We start from the raw sequence: 18,965 nt of genomic DNA on the forward strand, positions 1-18,965 counted from the left end.
TTTGCGCATGCCTTGTATGTGTCAATTCGCCATTTTGAATTTCATTAGTCGACAAGACGACAAGGACAGGTCTCGAATAATTTCGGCGAAGATGCAGGTGGGACGTTGGGCGTTGTGCAATACTTTTCCTGGTTGATTTCTCCCATATTACGAACCGTGTTTAGCACGATGACGTTTCAGGACACTACAGATGAAGACGATCGAGGTGTGGCTGATCATCCCAAATCGACAAACACCCCTGAAAAAGCCAAGGGTTTGCACAAAGCTGCCAGAGCCCAGATTTTAGCTGGGGGCTACACGAAAGGTTTGTGTCGATTTGAGCCTAATTTTAGTTCTTCTATGAATAATTTCATTTGAGCAGATGGAAGATGAATAAACGTTACGCTTTATTGCGTAAGCTTAAAGTACCGTACAAGTCAGGTGAAAACTGGTTATTGGAATCACAGCATATAAGCTAATTAGTTCGACTTTCTGCCAAACTGCAGATTTGTATAACATTCCCATATCGTTAAATTGAAAAATCAAATAAGTTTAGCCGAAAGGTTCGGTCAATAGCTTTTGTAATTGAATTCACCCTTCTTGATTTCATCCACAGCCCTAAGAGTGGCACCACCTGTCTCATTAAGTAACATGGCTGTCAAAGTGGGTGGGGAAGACCAAAAAAGTGGCTGAGTACTCTTTGGAACAATTTCCGTACAGCCCCATACATTAATTTATTATACATGCACTATTGCCATACTAATCCTCTTCCAAAAACAGCAAGTGCGAAAAGAATTTGAGACGCAAAATGTATACATATTTTATGTATGAGGCTGTGCGGAAATCTTGCCAGAATCTTTACCCCTAGTGGTGTCAATTCCTCAGTTTCTTTTTCTGTCAAAATAGCCTGAGTTCCTAATCATAATAGGATTATAGCCAGCGAAGATCCCTGGTCCCTGACAGCCCTGAGTTTTGTTTGGAGAAAAAATCCTGAGATATGTGGAGGTATTGTTCAACCATTCCCTCTGGTTTAAGAAATTATTTTCTGTTGCTCTTCTGGTGTCTCCTATAATCATCAATCAGCATGTAGACAAAATGAGACACAAGGAATGGTGGCATTAAAATACCACTTATTTACGACTGTTTTATGCAGCAATGCCCTGCCCTGTCATTAAACAGTTCATGTGTTGTAGGTTAAAATGAATCCAGGTTAAAATGATTTCAACCTAAGTTGATTTGTATTTTCCTTTGTTAAGGTTGGGTAATTTACATCTGAAACAAAGGAAAATACAAATCAACCTAGGTTGAAATCATTTTAACCTCAGATTCATTTTAACCTACAACAGATACAGAGATACACATACATGTAGATAAATCTAACTTTATATTTTTACATCCCTGTATTATAGTCAAGATACAATTTAAAAATTTATTAAATTTATGGAGCATAACTTGCTTTATAATCCACCAATTAATGGCCATTTTCAATAATTTTCTTGATGTTGAACTGGATCTGGCTTGTAATGCAGGCTCTTGCAGAGAAATTAATTTTAAAAAAATTGCATATGAAGACAGGGTCAGAAGTTGCGACCAGCTGGTCGCCAGTGCACCTTAAAAATTGAGTGTTGGCGACCAGAATTCCAGGGCTAATCGCCAGTAGGCGGCTAACTATTTGACTTTTCGATGTTTTGAATTGGCGTTCAGGAAATTAATTTAGGAGGAAAATTTTAGGGCTTTTCCAGAAGCTGACTTAGTTTTGTCTTGTCAACGTTTAGGAAACTGATTTAGGTTAAAAATCATGGTAAGATTCCCATTTCATGACTCCACAACAGTTGTAATCTGTGCACTGTCATTGAAGTTGCGCAAGTTACTTTAATATAGCCAAGCAAATTTAACAACTTGTATATGTTTCTACACCCTTAATCACTACTCTTTTCTACCTTACCATGTGGCAAGTGAGCTTAGAAATTAATTACATAATATGAAATGAACAAACTGAATGAAGGTCCTTAAAATTTTGCATGCTGTTGACCTTTTGAAAAACCTTTTACTGTCAAAGATTTATCTCTGTTATACTAGCCACCTAAAGACATTTATTTATGAATGCACAAAATAACCAGCTCCCTGTTGGTTTGATAGCTCAGTCGGTAGAGCACTGCAGTGGTATCGCAGATGCTATGGGTTTGAATTCCGTTCAAGCCTGAATTTTTTTCCTGGCTTTCTTTTTGTTGCTGCTTAAGATGTCTACAAAACTGTGAAGGTCTTTTATTTATTGATACATGTAAATTTTATTGTTACATGTCGATAACTGTAATTTCATCTTAGTTTACTTATTTTTTTAGAGAAACGATGTCTGGAGATGTTTAGTGTGGTATCATTCAGCATTCTGTCTAGTATTGTTCTCTTCTTCTTGTGCAAGAATTTTAAACTCAGTGAAGTCAGGTCAATTACATTTGCTACTGGTGAGTGGTATAAACCTAAAAACTAATAGCTTAAATTAAATAATTCTATTGAATTCCAAACCTCAGTTAGAACAACAATCCAAGACTCCATGCACCTCCTCAATGAACTTTTTGTTGTGCACTTTAAGTTGTAAGGCCCATGTTTTGCCATCCTTCAGTCTGATTCAGTCTAGTAGTTTAGCTTTGTGGTTATTTTGGGTGTCCAGTTACTGTAGTGTGTATTTATAAATAAATTTATGTTATATGTATTTATTCATTGAAGTTACAGAAGAAATAATCAATGTTGTTATTGTTGTTGTCATTGTAACTGAATCCCAAGAGAAACTGGTAAAATTGCAGTAGGTCAGCTCAAACAAACAACAAGTAAATATATCTTATTAGATGTTTTGGTGTGTAGTGTCCCTGTATATTTTTTTTAGTTGTGCTGTGTCAAAATACAAACCATGAATAAAAAATAAACAGATTACAAAACATCTAATGAGAGATTTATGATTAGCATTTATGATAGGTAGCAAAGGAAACTATGAGGAAAAAGCAAAAAAAGTTGAGCACACACATTTGATTTAATTTAATTTACAGTTCTTCGATGCACATTTTGCCAAGCCTCAATGAGCTTACTCATGTAAGAAAACTGGTTTTCTACTTACAATAAGCTTGAAATTTCTATCGCGTAATAATTAATGAGGGCAAAGCCCGGATTAACTATCACGCATAGAAATTGAGAGTGAATAATCTAATTGTTGTAGTATTGTTGCCCTTTATGGGCTCTTCGAAAAATGTGAAAAAGCAGCCGCCATTTTGTCGACAACCGCACACTGTTTGTCTACTCACTCTACTCACTATCTACAACAGAACAGATAGTGAGTAGCGTAGCCAATTAGAGAACAGTATTCATGATAGAACACTAGTAGATATATACTAAAGTACAGATAACCTCCAAACCAGTTTTCTACTGTACAATTAACCAAGTGCATGATATTGCAGCATATTCATATGTGTTTGCACGTTATTCAAACAGTACTAACCAAAGTTGAACGGAGGGCAGATTTGATACTTATCCGTAACTCGAATTGTATTTAATGCAATTGAAATGTGACATAAAGTATAGATTAGGGTTCCAGTGGTAATTGTGTGAAGTGCACTCAGTTGATTTTGAAACTACCTGCTCAAATATTCCTCACGGTATACTCCATTCAGTCCAATTGCCATAATGATCGCTAATGATGAAGTGAAGATCCTGCCCAGCGTAAATAATTTCTTTGCTTAATTCTAGGCAAATAAAATCAGTAACTTTTATTTGTCTGTTATAATAAAATTATTTATGTTTAACACTCTATGGCAGTTTTCTATCTCAAGCAGTTTAAGGCCTGGGTTAAGGGCTTTTAAGAGGAAAAATGGTTTATTCGAGATAACTTTAACAAATTCAATGGCACTGAACTGAAATTTGGAAGATAAAAAGGTCTTATCATTCTGAAAATTTGTAACCATAATAAGTAGTGCTATAGATCACGTGACATGTCACGTGATCGTTTTTGTGAAAAAAGCAAAGATTTGACAGGAAGGCGACGGTTTCAAGAGAAAACATCAAGCAAAAACGCGTTTCTAATAAAGCTTAAATATCTCCATCGCTTCACGTTTGGAATGATCGTCCATTGTTTTCCAGAAAAAAATTATTAGCACAAAGGTCATTTTTTAGTCCACAATTCAACCTTTGATTGCTAATTTCCCCAATTTAAAAACTTAAGGACGGTCATTCCAAACATAAAAAATTAAATATTTAAAATCTGCTTCGGAAACACTAATCCAGTTATTTATATAAAGAAAATTCGCCGCCATATCGCCGATTTACGAACTTTTCATTTTTTGGTCACGTGATGTGTCACGTGATCAAAATTATACGTTAAGGCAAAAGAAAACATCAAGTTTAATATTCAGGCAAAATTTCATCCTGTTCTAGGCAGACAAACCGAAGATATAGGGGATCATTCATAATTTCTGAACACCCTTCAAACCCAGGCCTTAAACTGCTTGAGATGGTGTATACTCTTTTATTAAAAACTGCATCATTGTATAATGCAATTCGAGGGATTTGATTGGCTTAGCGGCCATGGTATATGAGCAATTATACCATGGCCGAGAAATGGCTACCATTAAATTGTCTTCTGGTCGTTCTTGCACAGCGAAATCAGTAAGATCTAGCAATATTTCTCGGTTGTTTTTAATAAAACAATTATTCCACTTGCGCTTGTTGGATATGAGATGATTATAGCCAACTCGGCGCTACGCGCCTCGTTGGCTATCTATCATCTCATATCCAATGTGCGCTCGTGGAATAATTGTTAAATAGACCATAAAATAACATAATAAAATGTTCAAAACTCAGGTGGAAACATGAGCCGCAGGCGAGTGGTTTCACTTCCAAGTTCACTGCCAAAGATAACATTGAAAAAGTAAGAACGGAACTGGCTTTATTTTCCATTGAGAAAGGGCGCGTGTTATATCTGACATCATTTTTGTGTCTACGGCTTCTAGAGAAGCGTAGACACTATGTCATCGGGTTGAGTGAAAGAGTGAAAGAGTGTAAGAGTGTAAATACCACAGGAATCCCAAATGGAATCCTATCGAAAGCCGACGCTAATCCTCGACTGACCAAGATCTAAGCGATTGTTTTTCCGGATCAGGACAATGGCGACAATACGGAAAATGATGTTTTCCGATGTTGATTTGCTTTTCACAAATAGTTTAAGTGATGATTTGAACCAGAATTCTGTAACTTCTGTAATTTTCATCGCAAACGTGCCCGAATTTACTGCGAGTGATTGCTTTGAACAAACACGGGGTGTCTTCAAATTTTACATGCGTGTTTGCACGCATGCAAAAAAACTTTTAGTTTTTTTGCCTCTAATAGCAAATGCATAATTTATTTCAATAAAATGTTTTGTTGGAAAAGCTTTTTGTTGATTTTTGTGTCTTTGTCAATTCATATATGCGTTTGAGAAGCAACAGATGCGTTATCAAGGACAATTTGCATAAGCGGGTTGAAATTTGATATGCCAAAGGTCTTCATCAACATGCCGTGAATTTTAGCAATTTTTGCGTTCAAGTTAGCCTCCCATGCAGTCGTTTTTAGGGGACTCGTATTACCTATTATTAAAAACGACTGCGTGGGAGGCTACCTTCAAGTGTGTTTTTTGGCAAATGATTAATAGGTAACCATATTATTTTACGTCAGAAAACATTTGTTTAATCATTCCAGTTTAATATGCAGTTAATTTTGGAAGCCAACGATATTTATTTATCTACTGCGCATTTTAATCCGCTCTAGGAAAAAGTTAATTTATGCAAAAACTATGGAAACACGACAGGAGTCAAAGGGTTAAAGAATGATACTTGCCATTCATAAGTTCAGTATAGATTAATTAATAGTTTCTGTTGCATTTTATGCCTACGTTTCAGATCAGAACTTTGCTTTTAGTACTTTATGTTTAGAACTTTGCTGCATTGCTTTCAGTACAAAAATGTGGTTCACGTTGTAAGATTATATAATATATTGTTTATGTTAGAATAAAGTTACAGTTCTCTTCATACAAAATGTTTGTGGTAAACGATGCCAGCTTAATCTCAATCTCACCAGTATTCTGTGCAACATTTTTATAACCATTTTTTTATCTCTATCCTATTTTCACTCCTCCCTCGTCGTTTTCAATTCAGTCTTATTTCCCTTTTATTCAATTCTTTTATATCACATTTCTATACCAGTACTGCAGTAGACACATGCAGTCTGAGACTGCTTATTTTTATTGTATGTACTCTTATAAACAATAGCTACAAGCCAATCAGCGCGCGGGAAGTTTGGCAATTATTGTGAGATATAATTTATTCAATTTGATCCAACGTTATTTTCTCCTAGTTGCTGGCATACTTGTTGCAGACTTTATGTCAGGCTTGGTGCATTGGGCAGCAGACACATGGGGTTCAGTTAATATCTGTGTTATTGGCAAAGCCTTCATCCGTCCATTTAGAGAACACCATGTGGACCCCACAGCCATAACAAGACATGATGTCATCGAAACAAATGGTGACAACTGCATGTTGACCCTTCCTGCATTGTTCTACATGTCGTACAGATATTTCACTTTGGACCAGGAAGCAATACAAGCATCTTACGGAAGCGATTGTTTTTGGTTTTCGCTGGCAGTCTTTGTGACTCTCACTAACCAGATTCACAAATGGTCTCATACATACTTTGGTTTGCCGTTATGGGTCCAAACACTGCAGGACTGGCATGTGATCTTGCCACGTAAACATCACCGTATTCACCATGTTTCTCCTCACGAGACATATTTCTGTATCACGACTGGTTGGTTGAACTATCCACTTGAGGTCATCAAGTTCTGGCCATGTTTAGAGTGGATTATTGAGAAGACAACAGGAGCTAAACCACGATCTGATGACTTGAAATGGCTGGGAAAATCAGAGTGATTGTAATCAAGTTTTAGAAGTTGGGAATATTACCGGTAACTATGGATAGATATATCCAAGTGGTACAAAAAGACGGAGCAGAGAATGCCTCTTTGACTCATGTTAAAATAGTGAGCTTTTGGCAAATTGAGAAACTGTAAATTATTTGAAGTATCTGGTTTGTCATTGGTTGTGATAAGTTATTGTCAGGGTTGAGACAAAGTTGACATCAGGTGGATATTATTTTGACAGTAGTAATACACCTATTTGGTTTATGCTATAGAGACTCCTGTTTGTAAGGTTTGAAAAATAAATTTATTAATACTGAACTCCAGTGGGAGTTAAAGAATATTATTAATAATAAATAAATGAATTATTCTTATTATTCATCAATTACTAACTGTGCCAGGTATGAAAAACTACAGTCAATTCCCTTTATTGTGGACACCCTTGGGTCTGTGAGTTAGTGTCCTTAATAGCAAGAGTCTGTAATAGCGAGAATAAATATTTCAGTCAAACCTCTGTAATTTATTTTTGCTAGGGATTTAGCTGCTCTGTGTATTATTAGGATGTCCGTAATAGCGAGGTGTCCGCAATGCGAGAGTTGACTGTATAACTAAAAAATAAAAACTAACTGTGTTGTCACAATGTGCTTTATTCAGTGTTCCCATGATGAGGGTAGACCTTTCACAAGTTGACTTCTTATGGCGCTGAAAGTGAGCAACAAGTGGCACAAAAAGTTAGGGAATTTTATTTTTGAATAGTCACAAGGTTTGCAAAATAGTTTTCTTGTTGGCAAAGGTAATGTTGTTTCAAGAAAGACATGTCCTTATTCGTACTAATTTTCGCGAGGCTTTAATTTCGCGATTTTCGCGATTTGTGAAAAATCGCAAAATTAAAGACTTGCTAATATGAGGATACGTGAAAATTAAACACGCAAAATTTAATACACCTCTATAATTGCTTTAATCAATGATTAACTGCGTTTTTAGCTACATGGTAATTGTCATCAGTCTATTTATCTTCTACTTCAGCACTTTCTTCATCTGAATCACTCATTTCTTCTTCTCGTACATGTAGCTCTTTCAAAACATCTTTTGTGCAGTCATCGAACTGTGTGGCATAGGTATTTAAAATCATATTTTTACAATTGACTTTTACATTGACTTTTATTAAGTACCATATTGGAGTAGCATTTGATTGATTTGCAGTATTTGCTTGATTTGTCTGATTATCAACGCTATTTCTGTTATGTAATTGCAAATCATGATTGTAAATCAATCGTTATTTAATTGATCATTCAATAAAAAACGGTTTTCTAAGTCTGTCTTTTGTCAATTTTCGCGAAATTAAATGCCCTAAATTATCATTTTTTGCAAAATCGCGAAAATTAATGCTCTCGAAATATTCATGTTCCAAATTGGTGAAATTAAGTGCCCGCGAAAATAAGTACAAATAAGGTATTTAGGAAGGAATTGATTTCTGTTGCTTTTAAAATTGTTGGCTTTGTTGCCAAAGGATTTGTCTTGAATGGTCATTGATAATAAATTTAATTGAAAAGTCAGGGAACATAAAATTAGTGATGGACATAAACTCAGAATTGTATGATTGTTATCATTTCCTTTTTTTTAATTGAGTTATTTTGCATTTTACAATATTCACTCTGGAAAGATATATCCAAGTGGTATAAAAAGACAGAGCAGAGAATACCTCTTTGACTCATGTTAAAATAGTGAGCTTTTGGCAAATTGAGAAACTGTAAATTATTTGAAGTAACTGGTTTGTCATTGGTTGTGATAAGTTATTGTCAGGGTTGAGACAAAGTTCACATCAGGTGGGTATTATTTTGACAGTAGTAATACACCTATTTGGTTTATGCTATAGAGACTCCTGTTTGTAAGGTTTGAAAAATAAATTTATTGATACTGAACTCTGGTGCAAGTTAGAGAATTAATAATAAAAAATAAATTGTTATTATTATTCATCAATTACTAACCATGCCAGGTATGAAAAACTACAATCAACTCCCTTTATAGTGGACACCCTTGGGACTGTGAGTTAGCACCCTTAATAGCGAGAGTCTGTAAGAGCGGGAATAAATGCTGTGCGTATTATCGGGGTGTCTGTAATAGTGAGGTGTCCCCAAGGCAAGAGTTGACTGTATAACCAAAGAATAACAAAATAAAAACTAACTGTGTTGTCACGATGTGCTTTATTCAGTGTTCCCATGGTGAAGGTAGACCTGTCACAAGTCGACTTCTTATGGCGCTGAAAGTGAGTTAGGGAATTTTATTTTTGTCTAGCCACAACGTTTGCAAAATAGTTTTCTTGTTGGCAAAGGTAATATTGTTTCAAGAAAGACGTGTATTTAGGAAGGAATTGATTTCTGTCGCTTAACTGTTGGCTTTGTTTCCAAAGATTTGTCTTGAATGGTCATTGATAATTAATTTAATTGAAAAGCCAGGGAACATAAAATTAGTGATGGACATAAACTCAGAATTGCATATTTGTCATGTCCTTTTTGTAATTGAGTTATTTTACGTGTTACATCAACTTAGTATTTAATTCTATGAGTGTACAGAATGGTACAAGGTGTTTATGTTCTTTAAGCTTTATTACTTGCTATTTAAATGGTTGAACTAAGTGATTATCATTTTTATCTTCAGCCCTTTATTAAACTCCCAGTGTCAAAATACATGTTCCCTTTACTGTTCTATGTACATTTTCTATTACAACACTTCGGAGAATTTGTTTAAAAATCAATACATTTTCTGTTTGGTGATAATTTTTTTATTCTCGTGACCTGTTTGTTTGATCAAGTAAGGATATTGTTAGGAGAAATTAGATCCTGGTTACTATTGAGGCTCAACCCTTTGAATCACTGTAGTACTCTGTACACAGGCATGTTTTTTTTATTTAGTGACTTAGATTAAACTTAGGTTAGGATAATAGGAATATTAAAGCTTATGGAAATATTGGTCTTCATCGTTTTTGGTTCGTACATTTTGACAAAAAGCAAAGTTGAACTTGAACGTGATATTATCATGGTCATCATCATCATCATCATCATCATCATCATCATCATCATCATCAATGTTTATATGGATTCATTAAGCATTACTCTATTCTGATTGGCTGAGAGCAGCCAAATTTTCACTCGAGTGCCACTGTACTTTTGGATGTCATCCAAGGTCTTAGAAGGATTCCAAACATCATCAGAAGATTTTTAAAGATTATGGGGGTCTAACATCAGAGCTGAAGATTACTAAAGTCAGCCCGACATTTAAGACACACTTAAGACTTTCCAAGCATCCTTGTTCATGGTCCTTTGTGATTTCGCGCATGCTGCCTTCATATTCTCAAATGATTGACATATTTCTTTACTGCGGCAAATCAAATACAGCCGAAAAGCGACAAGATCAAATGTAGCTGCCTACTGTTCCTTTTTTACTTTAGTTGCTCCATTTTCTATGATTTTTTGAAAGATATAAAATCCAGGGTCTTTTTATTATCTCCCGCAGCTTTCTAATGCGTGACTCTTTAAAGTTCACGCGTGACTGATCACACGCGATGAAATATAACGTGTGGCGTTACATTTGGAACAATGAATTGAATAGACAACCATGTTGTGGGCAAGTCGAAATCAACAAAAACTCTCAGTTTTATCACTCCTGTTTACTTTTTTCGCATTATATGTCTTATTCAAATGGCCATTCTCGTTCAGAGTGTATAGAAAATCCGAAAAATGTCTGGTTTACAGCCCGGGATATCCATCTGCAGGTGGACCTGGTTGTAGTTCACGGTGTGTTACGAACGAAGGAAGGAAAACGTCGATGTATGGAGCGGCGTTTTATAACCACGATCGCTCCTGGCCGGGGGAACTTGGTAATAATATGGAGCTTGCAGCGTCAATTTTGAGAAAGTTCGGTGAACCGCGAACTTTGAACAAAAACAGAGGCCAACATTCCTTTCATCTCACATTCGATTACTATTGTTGCTATACCGAAGAAGAGGCAGTGAAAATCGGGAAGTTTTTGAAAAGTTATTCTTGGACACCTCATGAGGTATGGTTTGATAAGATGGAATGTGCAATCCACGGTTATGGTGACCTTGTTTCTTTCGTGCTCATGGTTGACGAGAAATCACAACAGGAGTTGACTCGCTGGGTACTGAAGAATGAGCGAGATCTTGAAGTCACGACAGGTTTAAAAAAACACATTCCACACACGCAACTGCAAGACTTTCACATCACACTTGGAACAGTAAATCAAAGCAATTTTCCAGTGCAGTCGGCAGTCGAGGAAATAAATAGAGTTATACCACCTGGGAAATGGCATAAGTCTCCCGTGTTTCTTCAACGGCCGATCTGCGAGAGATGTGAGAAGGTGATGGAAGCAAATACACGGAGATAACTTGTCTTTGAAATGATAAAGAATTCTTTTATTTCGTTGGTTTATCCAAACACACGCGACTGGCTTCTCTTCTTGCTAAAATTAGAATTTTTAAGTATTAGCTATTTAAATTTACGTGATATTTTAGATTGCATGAATTGTTGCCTTTAATGCTGTCGAAACCGTCATTATGTTTACTCCCTGATTCTTCTCAGTTCTCGTGATCGCGTGACTTTGCAATGACGATCACGTGATGTTTTGGATGAAAAATCACGTGATCACAATATTTCTTACCTCCAGTCTGATTGCAACTCAAAAGTTTTAAGGAAAAACGAAGTTATGTTTTACACACGTCCCTCTAAACAAAATTTCTTTCTTTTATTATTCTTGGTTATTTTTGTCGTCTTAGTTTTGATCTATAAATGGCCTTTCAAATTATCCCGCGAATCCGAAAAATGTCTGCTATATAGCCCGGCATTTCCGTCTGAAGGTGGTCCGGGATGTAGTCCACGGTGCGTTGTAAAAGATGGGAAGGAAACGCGGAGCTCTGGTGCTGTATTTTACAACAAATTTCATTCTTGGCCAAGTGAACTAATTGAGAACATGAACATCGCTGCGTCGATTTTGAAACAGTTCGGCCAACCGCATAGTTTAGACACGGAGGGAGGCCGAGATCTTCATGTCGCGTTCGACTACTACTGCTGCTACACGGAAGAAGAATCCGTGAAAATCGGAAAGTTTTTGAAAAGTTATTCTTGGACACCTCATGGGGTGTGGTTTGATAAGATAGAATGTGCAATTCACGGTTATGGTGATGCAGTTTCACTTGTGCTCATGGCTGACAAGAAATCACAACAGGAGTTGACTCGCTGGGCACTGAAGAACGAGCAAGATCTTGAAGTCGCAACAGGTTTAAAGAAACACATTCCACACACGCAACTGCAAGGCTTTCACATGACTCTCGGAACAGTAAATCAAAGCAGTTTTCCAGTGAAGTCAGCAGTCGAAAAGATCAACAAAGTTATTCCACCTGGAAAATGGCACAAAACGCCTGTCATCTTCAACCGACCGGTTTGCAAGAGATGCGAGAAGGTGATGTAAGCCGCATTCCCTGGGACAACTGAGCCTTCAGTTGAAGTCGGTCTTCGACAAAAACAGGGAGATAAAAAAAGAGAGATAAATCACTAGTTAAATTGCACGAATCCCCTGTTTTTAGCCTGTAAACGTAGTCGGATTTCCGATCGTTGTTTCACCCCGCCAAAAAAAATATCGACAGCGTGAAACAGCGATGTATTTTAAGGAACTTCAAGTAGCTAGGGGGTGAGGCATCTTTCTACAGGCTGTGGATTTTTTTGACGCGGCCATATTCGTATCTTTCGGATCGTTTTTTTTCTCTAAAAGAAGATAAATGACCTACTCCATGTAACTTAGGTAAATGGTTGAATCCTAATGTATAAATCCAGTAATTACGCTATTTATTAGGTAAGCAAAATTATATTTAATTATTATTTGCTTCTTTATTTAAGATTTCACAATTGAATTTCTTTCAGTGCAGTCGGCAGTTGAGGAAATAAACAGAGTTATAGCACCTGGAAAATGGCACAAATCTCCTGTTTTTGTTCAACAACCGGTTTTTTTTAAGGCTGTGAGAGGGCTTATTTCATCCCTCTCGTATTGCGTGACTTTCTTGATTCTCGGTTGATTATGGTGTAATCAAGTCACGTGATAAAGTGTTCGTATCAATTTGAACAAGAGGAAGGCTATGTTTTGTAGACGTCGGAGTCGATTAAATTTCTTTCTCTTATTACTTTTGGTTATTTTTGTCGTGGTAATTTTGCTCTTTAAATGGCCCCTTTTCAAGGGATCCCTCAAATCCGAAAAATGTGTGGTGTACAGTCCAGCGTTTCCATCTGAAGGTGGATCGGGATGTAGTCCACGGTGCTTTGCAAAAGATGGGAAGGAAAGGAGGAGCTATGGAACAGCATTTTACAAGGAATTTCATTCTTGGCCGAGTGAACTTATTGAGAACATGAAAATCGCTGCGTCGATTTTGAAACAGTTCGGCCAACCGCATAGTTTAGACACGGAGGGAGGCCGAGATCTTCATGTCGCGTTCGACTACTACTGCTGCTACACGGAAAAAGAAGCCGTGAAAATCGGAAAGTTTTTGAAAAGTTATTCTTGGACACCTCATGAGGTGTGGTTTGATAAGATAGAATGTGCAATTCACGGTTATGGTGATGCAGTTTCACTTGTGCTCATGGCTGACAAGAAATCACAACAGGAGTTGACTCGCTGGGTATTGAAGAACGAGCGAGATCTCGAGGTCTCAACAGGTTTAAAGAAAAACATTCCACACACGCAACTGCAAGGCTTTCACATGACTCTTGGAACAGTAAATCAAAGCAACTTTCCAGTGCAGTCAGCAGTCGAGGAAATAAACAGAGTTATACCACCTGGGAAATGGCATAAATCTCCTGTTTTTCTTCAACGACCGATCTGCAAGAGATGTGAGAAGGTGATGGAACGAAATACACAGAGATAACTTGTCTTAAAAATGATTATAATTTTATTATTTTATTTCGTTGGTTTATCCAAACACACGCGACTGGCTTCTCTTCTTACTAAAATTAGCATTTTTAGGTATTATCTATCTTAATTTGCTTTATATTTTATATTGTATGAATTGATACCGTTTATACTGTCGAAACCTTCACAATGTCGACTCCGTGACTCTTCTGGTCTCTTGTCGCTTCTCGTGATCGCGTGACTTCGCAATACCGACGATCACGTGATGTTTTGGATGAAAAAATCACGTGATCACAATATTTCTTACCTCCAGCGTGGTTGCAACTCAAAGTTTGAGGAGAAGGAAGTTATGTTATATACACGTCCCTCTCAACAAAATTTCTTTCTTTTATTATTCTTGGTTATTTTTGTCGTCTTAGTTTTGATCTATAAATGGCCTTTCAAATTATCACGCGAATCCGAAAAATGTCTGCTATATAGCCCGGCATTTCCGTCCGAAGGTGGTCCGGGATGTAGTCTACGGTGCGTTGCAAAAGATGGGAAGGAAAGGAGGAGCTATGGCCCTGTATTTTACAACAAATTTCATTCTTGGCCGAGTGAACTTATTGAGAACATGAAAATCGCAGCGTCGATTTTGAAACAGTTCGGCCAACCGCATAGTTTAGACACGGAGGGAGGCCGAGATCTTCATGTCACGTTTGACTACTACTGCTGCTACACGGAAGAAGAATCCGTGAAAATCGGGAAGTTTTTGAAAAGTTATTCTTGGACACCTCATGGGGTGTGGTTTGATAAGATAGAATGTGCAATCCACGGTTATGGTGATGCAGTTTCACTTGTGCTCATGGCTGACAAGAAATCACAACAGGAGTTGACTCGCTGGGCACTGAAGAACGAGCGAGCTCTTGAAGTCGCAACAGGTTTAAAAAAACATATTCCACACACGCAACTGCAAGGCTTTCACATGACTCTGGGAACAGTAAATCAAAGCAATTTTCCAGTGAAGTCAGCAGTTGAAAAGATCAACAGAGTTATTCCACCTGGAAAATGGCACAAAACGCCTGTCATCTTCAACCGACCGGTTTGCAAGAGATGCGAGAAGGTGATGCAAGCAAATACACAGAGATAACTTGTCTTAGAAATAAATAGCATTTTTTTGTTTCGTTGGTTTATCCAAACTCACGCGACTGGCTTCTTTTCTCGCTAAAATAAACATTTTTACGTATTATCTATTTTAATTCATTTGATATTTTAGATTGTATGAATTGATACAGTTTATACTGTCGAAACCTTCACTATGTCGCCTCCCTGACTCTTCTTCTCATGATCGCGTGACTTTGCAATACCGACGATCACGTGATGTTTTGGATGAAAAAATCACGTGATCACAATATTTTCTTACCTCCAGCGTGGTTCAAACTCAAAAGTTTTGAGGGAAAAAGAAGTTATGTTTTATACACGTCGCTGTCAACAAAATTTCTTTCTTTTATTATTCTTGGCTATTTTTGTCGTCTTAGTTTTGTATATAAATGGCCTTTCAAATTATCACGCGAATCCGAAAAATGTCTGCTATATAGCCCGGCATTTCCGTCTGAAGGTGGTCCGGGTGCTTTGCAAAAGATGGGAAGGAAACGAGTAGGTATGGAGCAGCATTTTACAAGGAATTTCATTCTTGGCCGAGTGAACTTGTTGAGAACATGAAAATCGCTGCGTCGATTTTGAAACAGTTCGGCCAAGCGAAAGGCTTCGGCGAACCGCGTAGTTTAGACACGGAGGGAGGCCGACATCTTCATGTCGCGTTTGACTACTATTGTTGCTACACGGAAGAAGAAGCCGTGAAAATCGGGAAGTTTTTGAAAAGTTATTCTTGGACATCTCATGACGTTTGGTTTGATAAGATGGAATGTGCAATCCACGGTTATGGTGATGCAGTATCACTTGTGCTCATGGCTGACAAGAAATCGCAAAAGGAGTTGACTCGCTGGGTACTGAAGAACGAGCGAGATCTCGAGGTCTCAACAGGTTTAAAGAAAAACATTCCACACACGTAACTGCAAGGCTTTCACATGGCTCTTGGAACAGTAAATCAAAGCAATTTTCCAGTGAAGTCAGCAGTCGGAAAGATCAACAGAGTTATTCCACCTGGAAAATGGCACAAAACGCCTGTCATTCGATGTCATCTTCAACCGACCGGTTTGCAAGAGATGCGAGAAGGTGATGGAAGCAGCATCCCCTGGGATAACTGAGCCTTCAGTTGAAGTCGGTGTTCGACAAAAACAGGGGAATAAAAGGAGAGATAAATCACAAGTTAAATTGCACGAATCCTCTGTTTATAGCCTGCAAACGTAGTCGGATTTCCGATCGTTGTTTCACCCCGCCAAAAAAAATATCGACAGCGTGCAACAGTGATGTCTTCTAAGGAACTTGAAGGGGCTAGGGAGTGAGGCCTCTTTCTACTAGCTGTGGAATTTTTTGACCCAAATTCGTATCTTTCTAAGCGTTTTTTTTTTGTAAAAGAAGATAAATGGTCTACTCCATGTAATTAAAGGTAAATGGTTGAATCATAATGTATAAATCCATTAATTACGCTATTTATTAGGTAAGCAAAATTATTTTTAATTATTGTTTGCTTCTTTATTTCATTCTTCACAATCGAATTTCTTTCATATTTGTACATTTTCTCCATGAAATAAAATGCAAGCAATGTAAGTACGGTACTTACTGTGTATTTTTTGCGTGAAAGTTCTGTCACACAATTTACCTTTTGTGTTGTGATAATAATGTAAACAACGCAGGGGGAGGAAAGATTGCATGACGAGCTAAAAGAGCGTCTACGAATGACGCTAATGACCACCCATAATTTACCCAGCTGCTGCTAGCCTGCTGAAAATGAATTAAGAAATTAATTCAATAAAGCTAAATAATAACAAAGAGATTTACGTTGCCGCCAAGGAGAAGTTGCCCTTCTCGATCATCCATCAAAGAAGCGTTGCGTGACGACCCTAATAATGGCTGCGTAGGAGACCAACAAGCCACAGGCAACATAAAATTCGGCGATCGACGAAAGGTATTAAACAATGGTATTTTGACTTATTAGTTATCTTCCTCAGTTTCTAAAGGGAAATTTCATTACTTTACTTACCTGTAACATTTGTTCCATAATTGACACGATCGACAAAGAGGGAATTTTTGTTCCGTGCTGAGAGTGAAGATTTCCCGGCAATATTAAGATCTCAAGAGCCATTCCTGCATAAGAGCAGGTTCGGTTTATTTTCTTAAGAGATGTTCTATGATTAGTATCATCAATTTTATTTATCTGTGACTGACAAATTTACAACTTTGAAACTATATAAAAACTGTGTTTTGCTTTTCTTTCTTTTTTTTTTTTTTCTACACTTCCTTCGTGGTCCCTTAAGTAGCTCCGTTTTCATCTGTTTTTGGTTGTTATGCCATTTTTGATATTTTAAAAAATACACAATTGTAACAGTTACTCTTGCGTGACGTATCGTCACGCGAGGAATTGATCCGTACCTTTTTCGACAAAAGTTATCTTTTTTATCGCTCTTGATTATTTTCTTCGTTTTATTTGTGTTATTTAAATGGCCTGTCGTGTTCAGAGTATCCCGAAAATCCGAAAACTGTTTTGTGCACAGTCCTGCTTCTCCAAATTTGAGTCCAGCAGGTTGTAAAATACAGTGTATTGGAAAGGAGGGAAAGGAAACCGCGACTTATGTAGCAGCGTTTTACAAAGACGACTGGCCGGAAGAACTTGTCGACAACATGAAAGTTGCTGCGTCAATTTTGAAAAGGCACGACCATCCCAAAACTTTGGACAGAGAGAAAGGAAGACACCTTCATATCTCATTCGACTACTATTGCTGTTACACGGAAGAAGAGGCAGTGAAAATCGGAAAGTTTTTGAAACTTATTCTTGGACACCTCGCGAGGTATGGTTTGATAATATAAAATGTGCAATCCACGGTTATGGTGATGCAGTTTCGCTTGTCCTCGTGGCTGACAAGAAATCACAACAGGAGTTGACTCGCTAAGTACTGAAGAACGAGCGAGATCTTGAAGCCAGGACACGTTTAAAGAAAAACATTCCACGCACGCAACTACAAGACTTTCATATCACACTTGGAACAGTAAATGAAAGCAGTTTTCCAGTGCAGTCGGCAGTTAAGGAAATAAACAGAGTTATTCCACCTGGAAAATGGCACAAATCCCCTTTTTTTTCTTCAACAACCAGTTTTCCAAGGGCTGTGAGAGGGCTCATTTGATTTCCTCTAGTATCTTTCTGTTGCGTGACTTTCTCGATTCTCGGTTTATTATGGTGTAGACAAGTCACGTGATAACATATTGCACCAGTATTGAACAAGAGGGAGGATATGTTTTGTGGACGTCTAAGTCAATCAAACTTCTTTCTTTTATCACTTTTAGTTGTTTTTGTCGCAGCAATTTTGCTCTTTATATGGCCCCTTTTCAAGGAATCCCTCAAATCCGAAAAATGTGTGGTGTACAGTCCAGCGTTTCCATCTGAAGGTGGTCCGGGATGTAGCCCACGGTGTATTTCAAGAAAGGTAGAGGAAGCCACGCGGTCTTATGCTGCTGTATTTTACAACAAATTTCATTCTTGGCCGAGTGAACTTATTGAGAACATGAAAATCGCTGCGTCGATTTTGAAACAGTTCGGCCAACCGCATAGTTTAGACACGGAGGGAGGCCGAGATCTTCATGTCACGTTTGACTACTATTGTTGCTACACGGAAGAAGAAGCCGTGAAAATCGGGAAGTTTTTGAAAAGTTATTCTTGGACACCTCATGAGGTGTGGTTTGATAAGATAGAATGTGCAATCCACGGTTATGGTGATGCAGTTTCACTTGTGCTCATGGCTGACAAGAAATCACAAAAGGAGTTGACTCGCTGGGTATTGAAGAACGAGCGAGATCTCGAGGTCTCAACAGGTTTAAAGAAACACATTCCACACACGCAACTACAAGACTTTCACATCACACTTGGAACAGTAAATCAAAGCAATTTTCCAGTGCAGTCGGCAGTTGAGGAAATAAACAGAGTTATACCACCTGGGAAATGGCATAAATCTCCTGTTTTTCTTCAACGACCGATCTGCAAGAGATGTGA

The 18,965-nt window shown here is 37.6% G+C and overlaps 1 protein-coding gene across 1 annotated transcript; it reads left to right on the forward strand.

The window, feature by feature from the left end:
- The first annotated feature begins 162 nt into the window (after window positions 1–162).
- LOC146480462 (plasmanylethanolamine desaturase 1-like) lies at window positions 163–16,539 on the forward strand. The gene is made up of 3 exons (XM_085109634.1): window positions 163–304; window positions 2,322–2,441; window positions 6,352–16,539. The coding sequence occupies exons 1-3, from the start codon at window positions 169–171 to the stop codon at window positions 6,921–6,923; spliced, it is 828 nt and encodes a 275-aa protein (XP_084965760.1). The 5' UTR covers window positions 163–168; the 3' UTR covers window positions 6,924–16,539.
- The last annotated feature ends 2,426 nt before the right edge of the window (window positions 16,540–18,965 follow it).

This window comes from Pavona decussata, unplaced genomic scaffold (genome assembly GCF_977016875.1).
Source record: "Pavona decussata unplaced genomic scaffold, jaPavDecu1.1 SCAFFOLD_53, whole genome shotgun sequence".
In the NCBI taxonomy this organism is placed as follows: Eukaryota; Metazoa; Cnidaria; class Anthozoa; order Scleractinia; family Agariciidae; genus Pavona; species Pavona decussata.

What these genes read in the sequence shown, in the direction of transcription:
- LOC146480462 (XM_085109634.1), top strand. Translation starts at nt 169, where the DNA reads ATGACGTTTCAGGACACTACAGATGAAGACGATCGAGGTGTGGCTGAT. An exon ending in AGCTGGGGGCTACACGAAAG is followed by an intron (nt 305 to 2,321) that starts GTTTGTGTCGAT and finishes TTATTTTTTTAG; the next exon opens with AGAAACGATGTCTGGAGATG. An exon ending in GTCAATTACATTTGCTACTG is followed by an intron (nt 2,442 to 6,351) that starts GTGAGTGGTATA and finishes ATTTTCTCCTAG; the next exon opens with TTGCTGGCATACTTGTTGCA.